Raw genomic sequence first — 20,356 nt, 5'->3', positions numbered from 1 at the left:
AGAAAGAGAGAGAGAGTATGGGAGCTGTCTTTTCAGCACTCGCACAGGTGAACAGCTCCCAAAGGAATAATGCACCAAACAACACAGTAAGAACACAGCACACAGTCTATTGGAATGTTTTACAATGCACATTGCTGTTCCTTCCTCATAGTAACTTTTCATGTCGCATTGTCAAAGAGCTCAGTCACTCATGTCAATAACATGGTCCAAAAAGGAATAAGCCTAAATATAAGGAAAGAAATCATCATGGGCCCCTCAACTATAGGGGAGAAATACAAAAGCATAAGAAAACAGCATTAGTAGCTCTGTATAAGGGGCTTCATGATGAGCCTTTAGGGCCCCCACACACATACAGGAATAAGATTTCTATGTGTAAATTCTATACTGTTCATAAAAAGTAGCTATCCACCCTTTATCTGTTGAAATGAGTCTCTCCATCATAGAACATGGGTCTGCAGACCAACCTACTGTACAGTTTTTACAGTTGCAGAGTAAAGAGTGCTGCCTGATTAAGAAAAATCAGAAAAATAATGTTCCCTCTGCATCTCAGGATTTGATATAGCCACTTAATTTTCCCCTCAAAGTGCACCAGATTGATGCATTTTAATTCAAAAGGCACAATTTTTCTTCTGGGGGGGATGCCCCCGGACCCCCCAACAAGGACCAGGGTCCCTCCCACTGTATTCCTAAATTCTGTGGGAACACTGACTTCCTTTATATGTTTTACCATTAATTGTATCTGTGCGGAAAAGTCAGTGTACCTGACTGGATAGGAGTGGGGGGGCCCTTTAAGAGTCTGCACCCAGTGGCCCATCATCTCACAAACCGTCTACGAACCAACTGGATTCTACAATCTGTTTCATTTTTGCGGGCAGCATGCACAAGAAATATTTATAAAAAAATAAAAAAGTAAAGATTTAAGAAAATATATTTTTTTTTAAAGAAAATAAAAAGAAGTGGGGGGCCCGTTTAGCATGAACTAACTGCATAAACACATACGTGTCTAGCAAACAGCAGAATTCATGATGTGTCCTGCTTAGGTCAGTGTTGTTGGCAACTGGTGGCATATGGGAGAGAGTCAGATTCGATTAAGAAAAGGCTTTTGACCTGGAACCTCATAATCTGATCAAAAGGTGAGACCATTCAGTTGAAATAACTGCGCTTTCAGACTTAATTGACATCAATTCACAACTATTTAAAAGCTTTTTAGTTCACTTTGATTTTTCTTTTTAAAGTTAGATTTTTGTTGAAAACTAAAGAGACACGGGTCACTGAATGAAGAAAAAGTTTTGAGAAACGAAACAAATCGTTCAGCATAGCAATGGTCCTAAGGGTTATGATACACCAACATGCTTACAACCAATAAGTTAAGTTGGTAATTTGATGGGCGTTCATTTCCCCCTATCAGGGCCAAGTCTATTTAAAGAGGGACAGGCTGTACTGTAAAGTTGTGGCGTTGTTAAATAGCAGACACGAGTGTTTGACCACATTCTGTGTGTGTGTCTCTGGTTTCACAGAGCTGTGAGAGGGCGCAGAGTTAGGCATGGACTTCAGGCACAACTTTTAAACTCTGAAGGACACTTTACTTTTAAACCTGAAGAAATCCAACCAAGTAAGTGCTCTTTATTTAGTTTCATTAAGTGTTGTCTTAAGTGTTGAGAATGTACATAAAGTTCAGAGTTCCCGTGTAGGCTACTTGCACGCCCAGTGCCCGTGTGTGCAGGACGAAGGGAACTCATGCAGGCTGTTCGGGTCAGGTGCAAAGCTAAAATTCCAATGTAAACCCTTATTTATCATTATCCCTCAATATGTCCAAAACTGCATTTGAAATTATAAGGCAGTGTTGGGAGGAATATTGAGATATTTATTCAAGTGGCAATACCACAGTATGAAAATGACCCATAACAAGTAAATGTTCTACTTTCAAAAATTTTATTCAAGTAGAAATACAAAAGTATTACCCTCAGAATTTGCTTTAAATATCGGAGGTAGGATAGCATATCATGGAACAATTGCCTCACTCGTTAAATAGATGGTATATTAGAATGTTTTTATTGATCCATTCATGTTGACTGCATTTTTATAAAGCTACTTTTAACTACCACACTCTAGTTTAATTTATAAGAATGTATCTTATTGTATAAACTGATCATATTTTACTTGTAAAATCATGACCTGGAAAGTAACTACAGACACATTTAGTTGAGTAAAAAGTACAACATTTCTCTAGGAAAAGTAGTGGAGTAAAACTATAAAGTATATGGAAATAAAAGTACCTCAAAACTGTACTTAGGTGCAGTGCCTTAGTGTACTGTAACATTCCACCACTGAAATTAGGTCAACAGAATGGCTGACCTAAGGGCTCTTTCATTAGCTCCCCCCCCCCCCCCCCCCCTTTATAACCTTTTTTTCATTTGGCATTTAATGGATGTTCTATCAAATATTATCCTATCTTTTCTTTCACAAAGTTGACTCTCTCTGACAATCTCTCCTCCTAAAGGAAATGTGGACATTTTTCAGAAAGGGTCCTGCCCCCGAGGTCCACCGCCAAGCTGTGTCCTCACCGATGAATCAATAAAAGAAATCACCTTGATTAATTTGCTGCAGTGTATGACCATCTCTAATTTCAGGATAAATTACTTACGACCAGTTTTCATTCCAGGTAATAATGGAGAAGGATTTGGCATCAACCCCAACTGATGTCAATGCTCAGGGGCCAAGCCCTGTGCCGGATGGGCCCTCTCCTCCTGCTCCCATACAGATTCCTCAGCCCCTCATCTCCAGTGACCCCTCTTCCGTTCCCTCTAACCTCGCAAAGTCTCCATCCTCATCAGAAACCTCGACAGAACCCAGCAAAGTATCTTCTTCCTCTCAGCCATCCACTCAGATGGTCTCTAAACCGATGGATTCCCCTCCTTCTTTAAAGGGGTCAAAGACCTTATCCCCTGCTGTGTCTTCTAATCCTCCATCTAAAACGGTGTCCACTAAGCCCCCCTCTCCTGCTCCAAACAAAACACCACTTGTGTCTTCTCCTACTCCTCAAATACCCACAATTCCATCATTTTCCAAGCTCACAAGTGCCTCCTTGACGCAAAATGGATCAGCCGTTAACACTCCGACAGATTCACCTATGAATCCTGCAACTTCCTCAACCACCCCAATGAAACGCACTTTTGCCTCCATAGCCAAGCGAGTGATAATTCAGGAAAGACTTAGGAGAGCTGAGGAGGATGCAGACGATGAAGAGGATGGTAAGAATGTGCTTGAGTTTGGGATTAAATTACAAAAGTCTTCTTGGTTTCAAGAAGTGAAGTCACAGACCACGTATCTATTGCTGACTGGTTGAGGTGCTAACTGTGCTCTTGGCTGTTATGTGGAATTATTTTAACTATGTTGTCTATTTTGTCTCCTGTTTTGTCAAGCACCTTGGGTTGCATAAATGAAATATTTAGAGGAAAGTAAAATAAGGTTTTCACTGCATTATCCATGGTTCACTTTGATTTTAATTTTTAAATTTTTCCTGCTTGTAGATATTAATATTGCTCAGTTGCTGCTTTGTGTGTGAAGAAATTCCACAGAAAAGGAGAGAAAGTCCTGCGCATGAATTACCATGCTTTAAGAGGTGTGAACAAGCTAGGAAATAGTTTTGCAGTTACTTAACCTTTCCTTTTGACAGGCATACAACACATACCATGGTAAACAATTTTCGTCATACTAGCGGTGAGGCCCCAGGGTTAGATACGTCATTCTGATGGTCAGTCAGTCACCACTTTGACTCAAACTGAAATATATAGACAGCAGTTGATTGGATTGCCATTAAACTCTGTGTGAAAAAATGGTACCCAGACTCTGATTCCTTACCATAGTGCAACCACGAGGTTCACATTCATGGTTTTGTTAAAAATTCCTTTGGATTTTGGTACAGCATGGCCCCCTCAGGATGAATTGTTATGATTGTTGTCTCGTTGTAAACCCAACTTTTCATTTAGCATCATCATCCAGTCGATTAATTTATTTTTTCAATACTTTGTTTTATTATTGATACGTGCAAAACTTCATCATATTCCAATCCCTCTCTGTACTCTGTGTTGAGGAGTTAGCTTGCTAACATGCCAAACTAAGGTGGTGAACATGGTAATCATTTAAGTTAAGTGAAGTTAAGTTACTTAATTAGTCAATGGTTAAATTGAAATTTGTCTTTTCGCATATCCCCTCTCAAGTTACCACACTTCGGAAGGGGTCAGAGCACACGGTCAGACGAAGTACAGCACCCCTGGTGCAATTTTGGGGTTAAGTGTCTTGCTCAAGGACACAATGGTAGAGATGGTGGGCACTGTAGACATAGTACCAGCCACTACTAGTTTTACAACTAACACCCTCCTGTCCGGTGCCGGGGGTCGGCCACCTTTCCTCTAGGGTGGCCATCCTACCACCCCTGTGGACCAGATCATGCACCCCTGCAAGATCTGTGAGCAGGTTAGCATGCTGAAGTCAGCATACAACTCAAAGCACTGCCATGTCTAGCCCCTATGTTGCTACATAGTAATACATTTTTTACAATTTGTCAACAATTTATTACCCCTTATTTACATTTTTACAATTACTGTTATACCCATATGGTAATTTTCGATAGATTATTTAAAGCAACTGATATTAATTGAAGCACTGTTGTATTTTACTTTCATTATATTTCAGAGCTGCCATGAGAGAATCCAAAAACGTCTTGCGTCAGTCAGAGATCTGCTTTAAATAAAAGACGGTGGCATTTAAAATAGGGCCACAGGCAAAGACGCTGAACTCCTTTGCTTGAAGGAGATTGGAAGACAGTAACAGTGATGAAACTTGATGCGATTCGACAAGTATCAGTGTGATATAAGCGCATGGGGTTGACTGAGCTCTGTGGTGTTGTCACAGGATATCTGGTATAGACAGACACACAGATATGTTTAAAATGCACACACTCTTAAATGTAGTCCACCTTTGACTTCTGGATACTCTCATGTTACAAGATGGCTTTGATTTGTAAAAATCAAATCAAAGCACTGAGTCACATTACTCCTTCTTGAGAGTGTTTTTTTAATTGATGGCTGTGTGTATATAATGACAATGTGTCATGTAATTGACTTGTTTTATGATGAATGATGTATTTGTTATTTTCTCAAGGGTATTAAAATTTCCCCCACAGTGTACATGTAAGGCATCTCCTCTCGTCTCCTTCAGATGAAACACCAGAGGAAGATTTGACCGTGGAGCAGATGGAGGAGAAAGCCAAAGACGGGGATGCCAGAGCTCAGACCCGGGTGAGTGAAAGACATGCACACAGACTGGCCCTTGACATTGTGGTCAGTCCTGCTGGTAGCCTCCAGTCTGGTTGTGAGTGTCTATTTTTGACCGCTTGGAAGATGAACCCAGGCTTTCAAAATTATACAAGATATTGTCACCATAAAAATAATTTGGAACTGTGTATTGCAGCACTGCACTGCATTTTTCTACAAATGATACTCAAATATTCACATTCCTCTCTACCCCTTATTCTCTACCAGAAAGTACAAATGTAAATGGAGGTGTTGGCAGAATAGGTGGAAGATGAGCCCAGACCCTCTAGCTCTGAAAGGGTAAATTCCTAAGAGGCTGGTTACATGGCTTGAGCTCCCAGTGGCAATATGTCATATATCCATGCAAAGGTGACCCTAAATAACCACAGCAGGTGCTTCTAAGTGGACAGTGGTTGGATCCATTTGCAGGGAGGAAACGAACAGGAACATAAAAATTCAGCGCCTTCTCAAATCAAAGCACACCTCATCGCCCTACACATAGATGCATTTGATTATAACTATGAGGTAAGATGTTACGGTTAAGATTAGAAAACAGTCACTTGATATGCCATTGGGGCCTCTGCTACCCCTGGTAAGAAACCCTGATGGCAGCAGGGACAGGGCTGTCATCCATAAACTTCACTGTGAACTGTTTTAAATATAACTATACTTTCCACCAAAGAAATACTCTCTACAAAACCACTTTTCCTTGAGGAATATTTAACTGATGAGGACTGTTTCTGGAAATACCTGTGACACCACAAACACACAGTATTTCCATTGGGTTGGAGGTATAAACATAAGATAGATTTTATTATGGAGGTAAACATATATAGATTATAACAGCATATCATACAGTAGGAATTATTAATCAATATAATGTATTAAATATATTTATGCTTTACACTGTTAAGGTATTAATAAGCTAATAAAATATAGAGAAATTATCTAAATGAATTTTATGATACTAAGTAGTAAGACAAAGGCCACACAAACAGAATTAATCTCCCCTCTTCTACCTCTCTTATGTGTTTCAGCTAGGTCAGCACTTCCTGATTCTTGCTGGAGAGAAGGACATGGAGACAAATAATCGTCTCGCTGTTAATTGGCTGATTCAAGCCGCTAAACAGGGCAGAAAGGGTGCAGCAAGGGCACTGCAGCGCTGTTGGATCCAGAATAAAGGTTAATGTTGCACGATTCACTACACACATGTGCATGTTTGTGTGTTGTTCCTTAACTGTTCTTTGTTGGTCATCCTCTACCAGGAATCACTCCAGAGAATGAGGCAGACGTGCGCAAGTTGTCTTCAGAGAGTAAGTTTGAGCTGGCAGTGCGTAAAGCAGCCATGATGATGTACTGGAAACTAAACCCAGACAAGAAGAAGAAGGTGGCTATGGCTGAGATGCTGGAAAATGTCGGCCAGGTCAATCCAGGTAGGATGAACGCACGCAGTCACAGACACCTGCAACACCATATAAAAAAAATTTTTTGTGACAAAAAACCTGCCTGATTTACAACAGATGGCCCAAAATGATCTAGCATGTTTTTGTATGATGGGTCCCATTGCTGATATGTATATCATATATTTCCATTTGTAATTTAGGTAGTTGCAGCTGTCATGGTGAAGAATATCACAGTACATACAGATCTGCAGGGATATGTTTGTAACTAACTGATGTTGTGGTCAATCCTCGCCAATAGGTGGCACTGCAAACAGGATTCCAGGCCCAACCTCAGGCCAGACCCATAAAGTATTGGCGAGCATGGTCAGCAATGAGTGTAAGTATCCTGACAGAGAGAGAGAGAGAGAGAGAGAGAGAGAGAGAGAGAGAGAGAGAGAGAGAGAGAGAGAGAGAGAGAGAGAGAGAGAGAGAGAGAGAGAGAGAGAAAGAGAAAGAGAAAGAGAAAGAGAAAGAGAAAGAGAAAGAGAAAGAGAAAGAGAAAGAGAAAGAGAAAGAAAAAAAAAGAGAGAGAGAGAGAAAGAAACAGATAATAATCATGTGTCCTCTTGCGTGTCTGTCTCATCTCAGCTACACAGCTAGTGGACCTGGATGACTTTGTTGAGATGACTCAAAGATATGCCCAAGGTATTGTCCCCTCTGCTCCCCAAAATGGTAGCCAGGTCACAGCCAAGACTGAAAGCCCTGCACCTCATGACAGTGGTAGGGAGGTAAAATCAACGCCAATAAATAAAAATATAAATTGTCACAATTCTTAATTATTACCATTCAGACTCATTGGTGTGCATGTGATTTTGTTTTAAAGCACAAGGCTGAGCTTGTTCCATCAGGAGACAGAAAGACCAATAGAACTTCTTGGAGTATAGGCCGGAGCCGGATGATGCTGCAATCTAAGCAGCATGGTGCCATGCAAAAAGCCATGGACATAAAGTCACGCCTAATGGTAGCTTAATTATATCCATTATGAGGATTAATTCTACATTTTAAATATCCTACATAAATATCTGTCAAATGAACTAAATGTACTGCTGTATTCAATTCTTCAATTTCAATCCTGGTTTTTGCATGTTCATTTCTCCACTCTTTCTTTATGTCCGTCCCTCTTCACTTCAGATTCTGCAGTACCCGCTGCGTTCCATCATTGAGATGAAAGAAAACCTGGTTGACTGGGCGTCGCGGGCTGGTGTCCAGTGGTTGAGCACAGTCATCCCCACGCAGCACGTCAACGCACTCATTTTCTTCTTCATCATCAGCAACCTGACAGTTGACTTGTTTGCCTTCCTCATCCCTCTGCTTGTTTTCTACCTCTCCTTCATCTCCATGATCATATGCACACTGCGTGTTTTCCAGAGCAACAAGGTGAATAGTTGTCAATTCTGTTTTATTCATATTTCTTGCTCTTCAAAGCATAACGTAGTTGCTGCATGTTTGTCAGCTCCGTCAAGTGAAGATGTAGTTTTCTTAGTTAACTCTCAGCAATATCTTCCTTTAGTTTACCTACAAATACTTAACTTCTACTAATACTTTAACCTCTTTCTTTCCCTTTTATTTTCACAGTCTTGGGAAAACTTCCGAGCCCTGACATCTCTGCTGACACGTTTCGAACCTGGCCTGGATGTGGAGCAGGCAGAGACCAACTTCGGCTGGAATAACCTAGAACCTTACCTCCATTTTATCGTGTCTGTTTTTTTCATAATTTTCTCCTTTCCTGTAGCTGACAAGGGCTGGATCCCCTGTTCTGAGCTCTCCACTGTGGCCATCTTCTTCACTGCTGTCAGCTACAACAGCCTCAGCCCCACGGCTGAAACGTATGCACGGCAAGCAATGGTCATAGAGGTGAGGGGGCACACTAGCCTGGCATTCCCAGACCTGCCACTAGGCGCTGGCAAATTAAATTTGCTGCGCGTGTTGGTCTGGAGACGCTCCGTTGAAGCTTATCAAGACTACCAGAAATCTGGTATAACGTTTCAATTGGTTCTATCTAATATGGGCGCGCCAGAGCCCTTTATATGGTGCTCTGGGGAGGACGTAACCGGATGACGACAGTGACGTGCATGCGACGTCGAAGCTGTGATAGTAAACATCAAAGATGGCTGCGGATATGTTGTGTGAGTTTGAGACTGCTTTGGCCTCGACCCTTAACGAATTGGAAGACGGGACTCATAGCTTTCACTAGCAAGTAAGTGGAATGTTCTGTTTTGCCGACCGACAACGGCAAACGTTTAATTGAACAGTTTAACAGCTGTTCGCTAAACGAACGGGGCTTACGTCACTTGTGCATCGCTCTGATTGGTTGTAGTGCTATCCAACTGCGTGCAGTGGCATTTGAAATGCACGAGTAGGAGCCGCCCCTAGAGTTGGAAATTACTATTGATCGTCGCCAGACCCTCTATCGTTCAAGATATCAGGGTCAGGATTTCCAGGCTAGGGGCACACAACACTGGCATAGAATTGTAACACCCGACTCGTTTGATTGTTAATTTTAATGATTTTAATATGAAAATATAGCACTACTCAAAGTTTATCTATGTCCTTTTTTTAATCCAGGTAACATCATCTCTGTGTGGCCTGACCCAGTTACTGCCAGAGAAGATGAACGTGCTTCGTTTCCTGGGGCGCACCTTCACCACACTGCCACTAGGGGAGTCTGTGGTGCTGAAGCTCAGTCTCCCTTGCCTGCTGTATGTCTACCTGTTCTATCTCTTCTTCAGGTGAGCAGCAGCATTTGGCCTATTGGATCGGATAAATCCAACATTTCTAATAATGGGCATATATTTTGAATAAATTGTTGCCCTCGAGAATGATTAATTCTCTCTCCTATTCTTTCCCTCCATTTATATCTTCAGCATGGCCAGGATGCGTGGTTTTAGGGGGACTTACTGCTTCCTGGTTCCATACCTTGTGTGCTTCATGTGGTGGGAGTTCTCAGTGGTGCTCCTCACAAGTTCCTCTGCTGTGGGTCTAATCCGCACCTGTGTGGCCTACTTTCTCTTCCTGTTTGCCCTGCCTGTTCTGGCCTTCGGCCTTGCTGCCATGCTCTTCATTCAGGTCTTCAAGTGGTTCCTTGAGCAGGAACTGACTAAGATGATTGTGACCCTAGTAGTTTGTGCAATCCCTGTCACCCTGCGTCTGTGGACACGGTTCAGCATGTCCATTCTGGATGTATTCCGATCACTGACTGACCGTGGCCCAGTCAAACTCATCTTACTCTATATCTCCATGGTGGTCCTGTTTTTCTCTATCTATGTGTACCATGCAGAGGGACAGAAGGTATACAATTCATCCCTGTCTTGGAACCAGTACAGCCATGTGTGTGGGCCCCCTGCCTGGGAAACTAAAGGCATGGCCCAGACACAGCTCTTCTGTAGCCACCTGCATGGACACAGAGTGACCTGGACTGGACGTTTCAAGCTTGTCCGTGTGGCGGACACAGAGAATGGGGCGCAGTCAGTCATCAACATGTTGCCAGCGTTCATGGGAAGCTGGCTACGCTGTCTGTATGGACAGAAGTATCCAAAGTGTGAACCAAAGAATGCTACAGCCAGTTCTGCATCGGCTACCACTTCACTGTTCCAAATGCAAGAAGAAGAAGAATTGTGTCATATCAAGGCTCTTGCAAAACAAACCTGCCATATCATGCGATATGACAGCCACCTCTTTGAGGTGACAGTAGGGATGATCAGGGAAGGAAGTGTGGAGGACCCAGCCAGGGATATCATCCTGATAGCCAGCCATGAGTTCAAACAAGTTCTGCTCAACCTGAATCCTGGTAATATGGTGGAGTTCAGCACCAAGCTGGACGGCCGTCTAGGAGCCAGAGCTCCGGCCTTTGAGTTGATGGCTATCAACTGTCTTGACTGTGCTCCTTCACTGCTGACTGGAGGCAGGCAGGTGAAGATGGAGAGAGACTGGAGACGCACCACAATGAGATGCCTGAAGTTTGCATTTGATTTCTTCTTCTCTCCCTTCCTGTCAGCAAAAATCTCTGTCTGAGAAGAAAGACAGCAAGATGGTGGAGTTGGAGCAATAATGACTCACTTGAATCTCTTCAGGAAAGCCATGCTGTCTTTTCTCTTGTGATGTGATGTTACCGATGTAACTAAAGGTATTGTTTACATATTGATCTAACATGGATCATGCATGAGTTTACAAAAACGAGACTTAGTCTTAGTTCATGTACCTCTGCAGCAGTTCAAGATTGGTCAGATACCAACTTTGGCTTGAGAGTCATTGTACTGTTTGCAAGTGTCAAAAGATATTCGTTTTCTGTGTCCAGGTCATGCTTTCAAAAAGTAATATTTTATATTTGCAGTAATATTCTAATGAACTGGACAAAAAAGCCTCTAATTGGATGGTTTCAGATTATATGCAGAGAAGCTGACGTACGCTTCACTTCACCTCTGAATGCCTAGAAATACTGTACATTGGTTAAAATTAAAAAATATCTGATAGAAATGTATCTTTGATAAAGCAATGTTGCTGCTACTTTTGTATAAAGGAATTTTTTGCGTGTGGGGGATATGTTTGCATGTACTGCATTGTGTGTGTATTGAATAGATTAGTGCATTTTCTTTTTGTACATCTACCCATTTATTTATAGGTGTACAACAGATTAGGCTGAATGTAAATGTTCTGGCTCTGTTTGCAAATAGTTTGATGCCATGTGGTCTTAAAACATTGTGGTCTTAATCATGTTTTTAATAATGCTCATTGTGCCTTAACCTTCAATGCTCATGAAATTGCATTTGCAAAACCAACGTCAAACACTGATCCATTTTTTCTGTAAGCAGTGAGGCTGTACATTGCAAGCCCTAAATTAGTAACCCTTGCAGCTGTTGTCTCAGTTTCATGGTTTGTATTACACACTGCCCACACTAAAGATGTCATAACCAATGATGAATGAGTCTTACTATTTATGGCCAAAGCACCTGTGCAGCAATTCACTTTAACCAATCGGTTGTGATTGAATGTTTTTATTCTGTTTAATATAAACTTCATTAGTCTTTACAGTCTACTTTGAGTGTTCCTCTGGGAAACAAGCATAAAATGAAAAAAGTGGTATCTGTGACTGTAGGCAACACAACATTGGACAGTGTTCATTCCATAATGTCAATAGTGGCAAAATATTTTAAATTATTTGTTTTTGTTCACAGTATAGAATTCAAGTCACATTTATCATTACAGAATAAATGTCAACGTTTTTAACTGTCATTATTTAGTTAAACAGTGTATCTGATTTTCAGTAAGTTATTTATTTATTAGTATTCAATTATTTTTCCAGAAACTGAATAATTACATGTTTCTTGATGGGTTTTGGAAATTATCCTACTTTTTGAGTGAAATAAACAGCTCAAAAAGCTGAATGTTTGATCCCAATATCAAAAAATTACAGTAAAAAAAGATAGAACGTGTGTTTTGTTTGTTTTGTAGACACATGGTTTTCACGGGAAAACCACATATTGTTAAACTGCATTATAAGTGCTGAAAAGATAATCAGCATTTAACACTTGCAGTGCATGAAAAGCCATATATGAACACAATCTGTAACTTATTCTTACCTGTGAATGACAATCATTGATGTTGTCGAGCCAGTACACTGTGAAAGAGTGCCTTAGTTTTTTAGTGATTGATTTGGTGGGAGTGTGCAATGACTATTAAAAGGCTTATCTTTTAAACAAAACTCATTTTGATGGTTTTATTCAGATGCTTACTCTGAAAGTATTTTGAAAAATGTAATTTGGAGATTACACTTAGACACAAAGACATTCATGATTCAACACATTTTTTGAGAGATTTCACATTATTTTATTAATGCACATTCCTTTCATTCACCTCATTTTAGTTATGTTTTTTCTATGTTAGATTTGTCATTCTTTTTTAAAGTATGATAGATATACACGCTAGTAGCATTGAATAATGGCAACATGCTGCTGCTGCAGTGCTCCTGAACACAAATCCTCTCCCTGGTGGTATGTGGTGGTGGTTATGATGCGATTGACCTGACTGACCTGCTCTCAACTACAGCTCATCATTGGAGGACTGAGCCCTGGAACTCATATAATGCTTTAGGCGGCCAGTCACAATGTTAAAGATGTTCTAGTAAGTCTTCATCCTTGTTTAATATGCTGTGTTGTACACTTGTTCCCATAAGGGAACCCCTAGCCCACATGCAGTAACATAAATGTCTAAGAAAAGTGATTTCGAAACCAAAGGAGGTGAACAGTGAGGAGAGAGCAGACAAGTGGAACATGTATATTAACAATGTTCCTCTTTTTTTAAGGTTTACACAGTGAAACAGTTGTTGATCCATCAAACAGAGTACTTGTCAGATGTATAAAAGTGCAAAGGGACTTGATACTTTCCTCCTCTTTGCACTGATTCCATTACTCCACCTTGTATAGTACATCCAGACCCGGAGCCAAGGTCACTTAAAAACAAAGCACTTCACTGTAAACAATCAAATCTAAACCAAGTCGTACAATTAAGTCCGACACAGCTATCACCTGATGCTATATATCCTAGGCTTTCAGTGTTGCACTCCAAAGTAGCCAGTGGCACTGTGAAATACAGTATATACTGTAATGGCATTTAGAACGTGTGATATGATACATTTGCACAACATTATGGTTTTTATGTTAAAAAACATTTCAGCAATGTACATAATGAGCTACAGGACTGATGATAACTGCTGATCCTTCAAATATGCTGGACACAAACGTTCTCATCTAACTTTTCATAAGATGAATTAGTGGCTTCATTTAAGATAAATGTGCTTAGATTTTTATCCTTTTCTTGATTGTAAGATATTTGTTAGAATGCACTCTTTTTAAAATTAGTCTCACACTTTAGTCCATGTTAAGTTTAATCACAAATCAGCCTATGCGGGACAGCTAAAAATGAACGTACTCTTGAATTTAGTAGTTCACCATGTATGAAGACTTCAGACGTCAGGATACAAATGACAAAAAACAATACTGACCTAACAACAAAAAAACAGTAGGCTTAAGTGTTGGAGTGTGCACAGCTCACCCCTCCATCTCTACAGCTAGCAATGCTTAAGAAAAATCCCCTAGATCGACACCTGGAATAGTGCAATAACGCAACCTTTCTTTTCTCTTTTTTCCCTTTAAGATCTCTGGAACCAAAATGTGTAGTGAGTGACGTAAAAAAAAGGAAGAAAAAGAAAACAGAATATCTACAGCTGACAGTCAAACGAGTGTATACTTGTAGATAAGAAGAAGAGCTCATATATTAAAGCAGGAATACAGCTGCACTGTGTTTTTCTTAGTGCTGTTATTGCAAAGTGAATAGGGCAAAGATTATGGGTCATTTATACGTGCAATCTCCAAGAGCACTGCTCTAAAGGAGAGCTTCAGCTGCTGTCACCCAGCAGCTGGAAAAAATGGTTCAGGATGTTGATGTCAAGAGCTGTAAAGTAACACCAATCCTAATTGTTCACATTGGTGAATTAATGCTATAAATTTAGATGCACTTTCTGGCAAAGTTATTGGGAATCCGCAATCAAATCATATCAAGAACTTTGTTCAGTAACATCATTCCTTCTCTGTTGCTACCCAACACAGATCCTCAATTTTGTGTCAAAAAAGTACCAGAGAACATCAGTGAGGAGTGTAACATTGTGTGGTCAACAGCATTTAGCAATTGCAGACAGAGAGGTGTCCCCGCACCTCGTTTACTGCCCCTATAGTGGAACAGTCACACAAACATGTCCAGAAAGTGGGAGCAGTGGGACCAAAACATGTCCTGATGGGTCCTGGAGACATCAGTTCCCCTCAGTGTTGAGACAAACCATATAATACACCTTCCTTGGGGATCAAACAAATTAACAGTCTTGTCACTTTATAATTTATCCAATCTGTTACCAACATAAAAATAAGTTGCATCCCAGGATGTTTTAAAACAAGTTGGCTTTGACTTCACATAAAGGCTGTCCACTCCCCATGCCTTCTCCTAATCCTCCAAATTAGGTAGCATGTCGGGCTCTCTGTCACTGTCCCTGCGTCTCCGGGTTGACGCGATCCTGGAAGATATACAGGTTGTTTGTGGCTGCTATGGCAATGATATTCTCAGATGGATGCCAAGCCATGTGCAGAATTTTCTTGGTGAAGTCCAGGCTATCAACGCCCACATCTCCACGCCGACGCTTACCACCAGTGTACACACGCCGGGTCCGCAGCACAGCCCGAGGCTTGCTGCTTTCTCTCCAGGCCTCCAGGGATACGCCTCGCCCCGTCTCCCTGTCAAACATCCGGAAGAAGCTGTTGTACGCCCCTGTCATGATCACACTAAGGAGAGAGAGAGGAAACGGACATAATGAGATGATGTCATATTGAACAGGGCAAGGCAATACAATGCAAAGGATGAAGAGAGTAAAAGTATAGGGTTTGGGAGAGAGTGAATACGTGGAAGATAAGGACAACAAAAAGTAAGTCAAAGGGATTGATTTGACTGCAAAGCTTGTCTCAGGAATTGATTTAAATGCCGGATAATGGCAGAGGCAGAGCTTTTAGGGAATCACTGTAAGCAAAAAACCCAGTGAGACACTCCTCCTCGTTTGCTTTCAAATGGACCTAAATATACTGTAACTAACTATCCCTTTTCCACCTTTTATTTCTGGTATCTCTGGCACTTACCTGTCTGAGCTGTTCCAAACACACTCAAACTTGTCGAAGATGCAGTCGTTTTCATAGAGGGAACACAGCTTGCTCCTTAGGTATTCGTGGACCTGGGGATCATGAAGACAGTCAACCTTTGTTGCTCTTGAACACTCAGAATTATACACAGGTTCCCATGGGATCAACCAAAAATCTACAACAAACTGCATGTGTTCAATTTCTTATCTGGTTCTGTCTGGTTTTCTGATAACATATTTCCTTCCTCCTACTCTCCTCTTGTACATAACATACAATGCTTCTGGGTACATGCAACACATGTTGCATGTCTGACTTTTGAAAGACTAATCCTTTCATATTCAAAATGTCAGAAAACATTAAAATACCCCATGTGAAACTGGGAGAAACAGTAAACCCTCCCGTGTATTTTGATTCATCACATACCTGTAGATTCATATTTTTTTTGGAATAATCAATTCATCTGTCAGTCAAGTAATCAACTAAATAATCAATCAGCTATCATCACAACTCTAAGTGGCCAAGACTAAAGCGGACACAACTACAAACATTCCACAAAATGGAGGAGAGTCAGATCAGGCCCCCAGATGTGCTTTCCCACCTGGTACGTCTCCACAGGGCCTTTGTCCATGTTCAGGTCCCACACCTTGGCGGTGAGGTAGTCTCTGGTCAGCAGGTAGCGTCCACTGTGGCTGAACTTGACGTCCGACACAGAGGAAATGATCTCTGAGAAGAAGGACCGGCACCCTGGGTCTTCAGGTTCCTCAAACACTGACCAATGACAGAGCGGTATGATGTATTTGATTCAATTATTTATTTCCAAATAGAATAGCCTTGTGCTCGATTATTATGTTGAGGAATGTTATCAATGCAAAAAGGATCTGCAATCTCAACCACACGATGACATGCTCACGTTTGGTGTGTTTGTCACACAGTGCAGAAGCTCTCATGTCACAGAGGCGCAGGGTGCCCTTGCTGCTGCTGTAGACAAACATGTGGCAGTGGTGAGGGTGGAACTCTGCCGCTGTTATTACCTCCGTCAGATCCTCCATGTTGGCTGGTTTGATGTCAACAATATCTGAGAACAAGGTCTGTTAGGGATCAAACAACCGCAAAGATGGCGCCACATTCCTGAGATGTGGCAAACAGAGGAAAGCATGATGACAAAGTACGATGACCATGCACATGGTATGATATGTATGTTATAATGTTTTTGCAGGGAATGATAATGAGAAGAATAAGGAAGGATACCCTGGAATCAGATACACAAAAGGGCAGACTGAATCATGGGACATTCACCCAACATCCATTTGAGTTGCATTCCAGTTTTAGATTAATGTTTCACTTTTCAGTATAAACATTGTCTCAACCCAAGCTCTGCTCCTCTCTGTGTTCTATTTGTGGTAGTCCTGTGTGGTTCAGTAGAAAGTGTACTGCTGACTGAATTATTTAAACACTTCTCCCATAGATGCCTCTATGATTTTCTAGGTCAGCTTACATTTGAATGTGAGACCACTGAATACACCCCATCCAACACGCTACAGCCCGCACTGAATGCACACTCCGAGGCGGAACGCGGCACACTTATCGAAACACAAATCCAAACATAGTCATGAGCTGTTTACATTAAATATAGATCCAAGATGGATTCAGTAATGTCAAGTGTATTTCAACAGTATGTATATTTCAAGTGCTGGTGCGTGTGATATGTAGAATTGAGGCATGGATTTAAAAATATGGTGTTGCTGTTTAAAGTGATAGATGGAACTAAATGGTAAAACTAACTTTGCATAATAGATTTTAAATGTAGATATTTATTTACCGTGTGAATCTGGTCAGTGAGCATCAAAAGCAAGTATAGTCATTTTGACACACTTGCATGTGGTGCACACTTGTGATCAAACCATGCTCACTAAACTACATATCATTTTGTGTGCCCGTGTTTTAAAAGTAGCCCATACCTTAATACAAAGATTCACTGACAGAAAATCTGCTCCAATAAGCAACGTGACACGCCTTCCTTTTAGGCTTATATAAATGGATGAGAAGTGAATCCAAAAAAAGTATTGACATGATTAAATACAGTACTTTAATTTTATTAAAAGGCTCTGTGACATGCACGTGAGATGGGGTTTTTCCGCTATATTACACTTTCAATCTTCATTTTGATCTTAACTTAAATGAACCTGGTTTAATTTCCACACAATACTTTCACAACAGTGAAGAAGATTGCCCACAATAATCTACCCTGTCCAATTTTGTGAACAGCCAGAGCAATACAGAAATAAAGAAAAACGATGAATTGTGTTTATGAGCACAGTGGAATAAAAAAAAGGTAATGTCTATGATGAACACAACAAATTAGGAAGGATACTGAAGCTGCGGTCTGTGATGCCCAGATGCCACATATTGATCCGGAGGTCATCAGCAGACAGGTAGGTCTCCCCGTCGCTGTTGACTGAGATTGAGTTAATATGGTAGGTATGTCCGTTGGAGAACACTCGTCTGGGACGTACCTCTACCATCAGATCTGTAGGCTTCAACACCGGCACCTTTGAAACATGCGTAGAAAGGATAGATTCATAGAAGAGGAAAGGAAAACAAGAGAGGGGAAAAGAAATAGGGCGATAGAAAGACAACAAGGCGGACAAGAATGAGAATTAGAGGACATAGGAGTCAGGGGTCATATTAGGGGTCAAGCAAAGGGATAAACATCGGACGCTGTGCTTGCCAATCAAAGGTCAACCTGATACATTTATATTTGACAGACCACAACTGTGCATTTGTAGGCTTGTGTGTGTGTGTGTGTGTGTGTGTGTGTGTGTGTGTGTGTGTGTGTGTGTGTGTGTGTGTGTGTGTGTGTGTGTGTGTGTGTGTGTGTGTGTGTGTGTGCGCGCACCTGCAGAGAGGTGATGGTAGAGGTGTCCTTGAGCCGTCCCTCCTCATCTTTCAAGTTGTATCCCTCTGGTCTCTTGTCTCTCTCACTGACCTTCCACAGTTTAATGGTCTTATCTGTGACAGGTAGAAAGATGTGCACATCAATTCAGCAAAAGCTAACAATACAAGCTACATTCAACTTTAACACGCCTCAAGTAAGCAATAAGCAAAGAAGAAACCTGATAATGATTTTTTTAAGTCAAAGCTTAAAACTTTCCTTTTTTAATATTGCCTCTTCCACCCTGTAATCTAGCTTTTAAAATAGTTTTTGTTTAGTTTCATTCAACTGTATACTTTGTTGTTCAATTGTTGTTTGATTGATTTTTTTATTGTGGAGCACTTTGAGTTGCCATTTATGTATGAAATGTGCTATATACCATTAAAGTAGCCTAGCCTTGCCTTCTTCTTCATACGGCCGGTTTACAAGGCAATCCAGATGAGCTTTGAGTGCAGCTGACAATTTTATACAATACAACTATGTTGCAAAGACATTTCTCCAAAATACCTGTGGCACTCACTGATTTGAGGGTAATTGAGTCGTGTAAGCAGATGGCAAAGATTAGATTTTATGATTTTCAAACTAGCAGGTTGGTGCCACTGCTGTACCCACAAATGTGACTCCAATGACTGTCTTGATGTTATATTATCCCATCTACATAAAAGAAGATGATGCCAGACTAGCATAATGTTGTACATTGAAGGTAGGCTGTACTCAAGTTTGCATCTCAGTCCATGATGTCATTTCTTATAATAATCAAAAACCCTGCATATTCACGTTTGAAACCTCATAGTGCAAACTGTACACAGTGTACTAGTTTTTCTTCATCCTAACTGGGGAAATAGAAATATGTCTGATCTCCTGTAATCACTGGTTTGCTCACCATTGGTGGAGAGGAGGAAATGTGCTGCATTCTGCTGTGGCAGCCATCTGATCTTGTTGATTTTCTCTTCAATCTCCAGACTCTTCAGGTAGTCGAAGTCCGGCTCGTGGCTCTGGAACGTGCTGTAGACATTGTACTCCCCATTGTCCCCCGTCTCCCCCACCTCCTCTGACTCCCCTTTAGACTGTCCAGGGCAAGTAGAGAAGAAAACACATGCTCTAAGTGAACACATATTTGTAAACTTGTGAGAAGATTCCTTTAGGACAAAGCGGCGCACAGAAGGCTGGAGTATTAGTGAATATGCTTAGTAGAGAATGGGGTGAAGAAACGTGTTAAACTTACCTCAGTCTCTCTCTGGAAGATGACCACACGGCCACCTTTGTCCCCGGTGGCCAGCAGGTCCCCTGTCTGGTTAAACTCCACTGTAGAGATGACATCAGCTGGAAGGATCACAGGGAAAATGTGAGGTGATCAAGAAGAGTCATGGTTACGATAAAAGAAGGAGGAGTAAAGGGGGAAAAGATAAATAGATGGTAAATCAGAAAAGTAATAATGTAGGCAAAATGAGCAGAGACAGAGATAGAGAGAAATGCAGAAGGAGGAATCGAATAAAAAATACTGGATCAATGAAAAGTATTCTGATCAATAAAACCAAAATAATTCTTGCTCATGTTGATATGGACAATTTCGTAGTTGGACAGGAAGGTGACAGATATATTTTCTGCTTAGACTCCAAACCATACATCTAACATGTATCTGTCCTTGGAGAATACAATGTCTTTAATGTCTTTGTAACAAACCCAGCAATGCAGTGTCTCAAAGTGAGCTTTGGGTAAATCATGGAATGATTTATGTCAACCTCTATTCTTTTTTACTCAGCATTGCGGGGTTAATGCACCCATGAAGCTGAAATGAATCTGTTCAATCATAGCAGCACGTTATCTGACACCACAGAGCCAGCAATGACACACCGTCTGTTCTACCTTCAGTGACGTAGTCTCGCAGGAAGGTGTGGTTGATTTTGGAGCTCTCAGTGTCCTCGCCCATCTGAAGCTGAGGGAGGGTGACCCGCCAGCGCGCCCGCCCTGAGGGGAAGGGTCCAATCCGTGGTC

The 20,356-nt window shown here is 41.2% G+C and overlaps 2 protein-coding genes across 2 annotated transcripts; one reads left to right on the top strand and one right to left on the bottom strand.

The window, feature by feature from the left end:
- Nucleotides 1–1,475: 1,475 nt before the first annotated feature.
- On the top strand, nucleotides 1,476–10,768 carry wfs1a (Wolfram syndrome 1a (wolframin); the record flags this gene model as incomplete). Its single annotated transcript, XM_080028749.1, has 12 exons — nucleotides 1,476–1,612; nucleotides 2,663–3,251; nucleotides 5,221–5,300; nucleotides 6,353–6,497; nucleotides 6,581–6,748; nucleotides 7,017–7,094; nucleotides 7,346–7,485; nucleotides 7,581–7,718; nucleotides 7,889–8,134; nucleotides 8,333–8,611; nucleotides 9,323–9,486; nucleotides 9,622–10,768. Exons 2-12 carry the CDS (start codon nucleotides 2,669–2,671, stop codon nucleotides 10,766–10,768), a joined length of 3,168 nt encoding a protein of 1,055 aa, XP_079884875.1. The 5' UTR covers nucleotides 1,476–1,612; nucleotides 2,663–2,668.
- A 4,015-nt stretch (nucleotides 10,769–14,783) lies between these two features.
- On the bottom strand, nucleotides 14,784–20,291 carry ppp2r2ca (protein phosphatase 2, regulatory subunit B, gamma a; the record flags this gene model as incomplete). The annotated part of the gene is made up of 9 exons (XM_080029183.1): nucleotides 14,784–15,081; nucleotides 15,430–15,521; nucleotides 16,028–16,197; nucleotides 16,340–16,504; nucleotides 17,801–17,978; nucleotides 18,326–18,438; nucleotides 19,245–19,428; nucleotides 19,587–19,684; nucleotides 20,228–20,291. 9 exons carry the CDS (start codon nucleotides 20,289–20,291, stop codon nucleotides 14,784–14,786), a joined length of 1,362 nt encoding a protein of 453 aa, XP_079885309.1.
- Nucleotides 20,292–20,356: the final 65 nt, after the last annotated feature.

The sequence above is a fragment of the Ammodytes marinus genome, assembly GCF_949987685.1.
Source record: "Ammodytes marinus genome assembly, chromosome: 6".
Lineage (NCBI taxonomy): Eukaryota > Metazoa > Chordata > Actinopteri > Uranoscopiformes > Ammodytidae > Ammodytes > Ammodytes marinus.
This window is presented reverse-complemented; position numbering and strand designations above follow the sequence as displayed.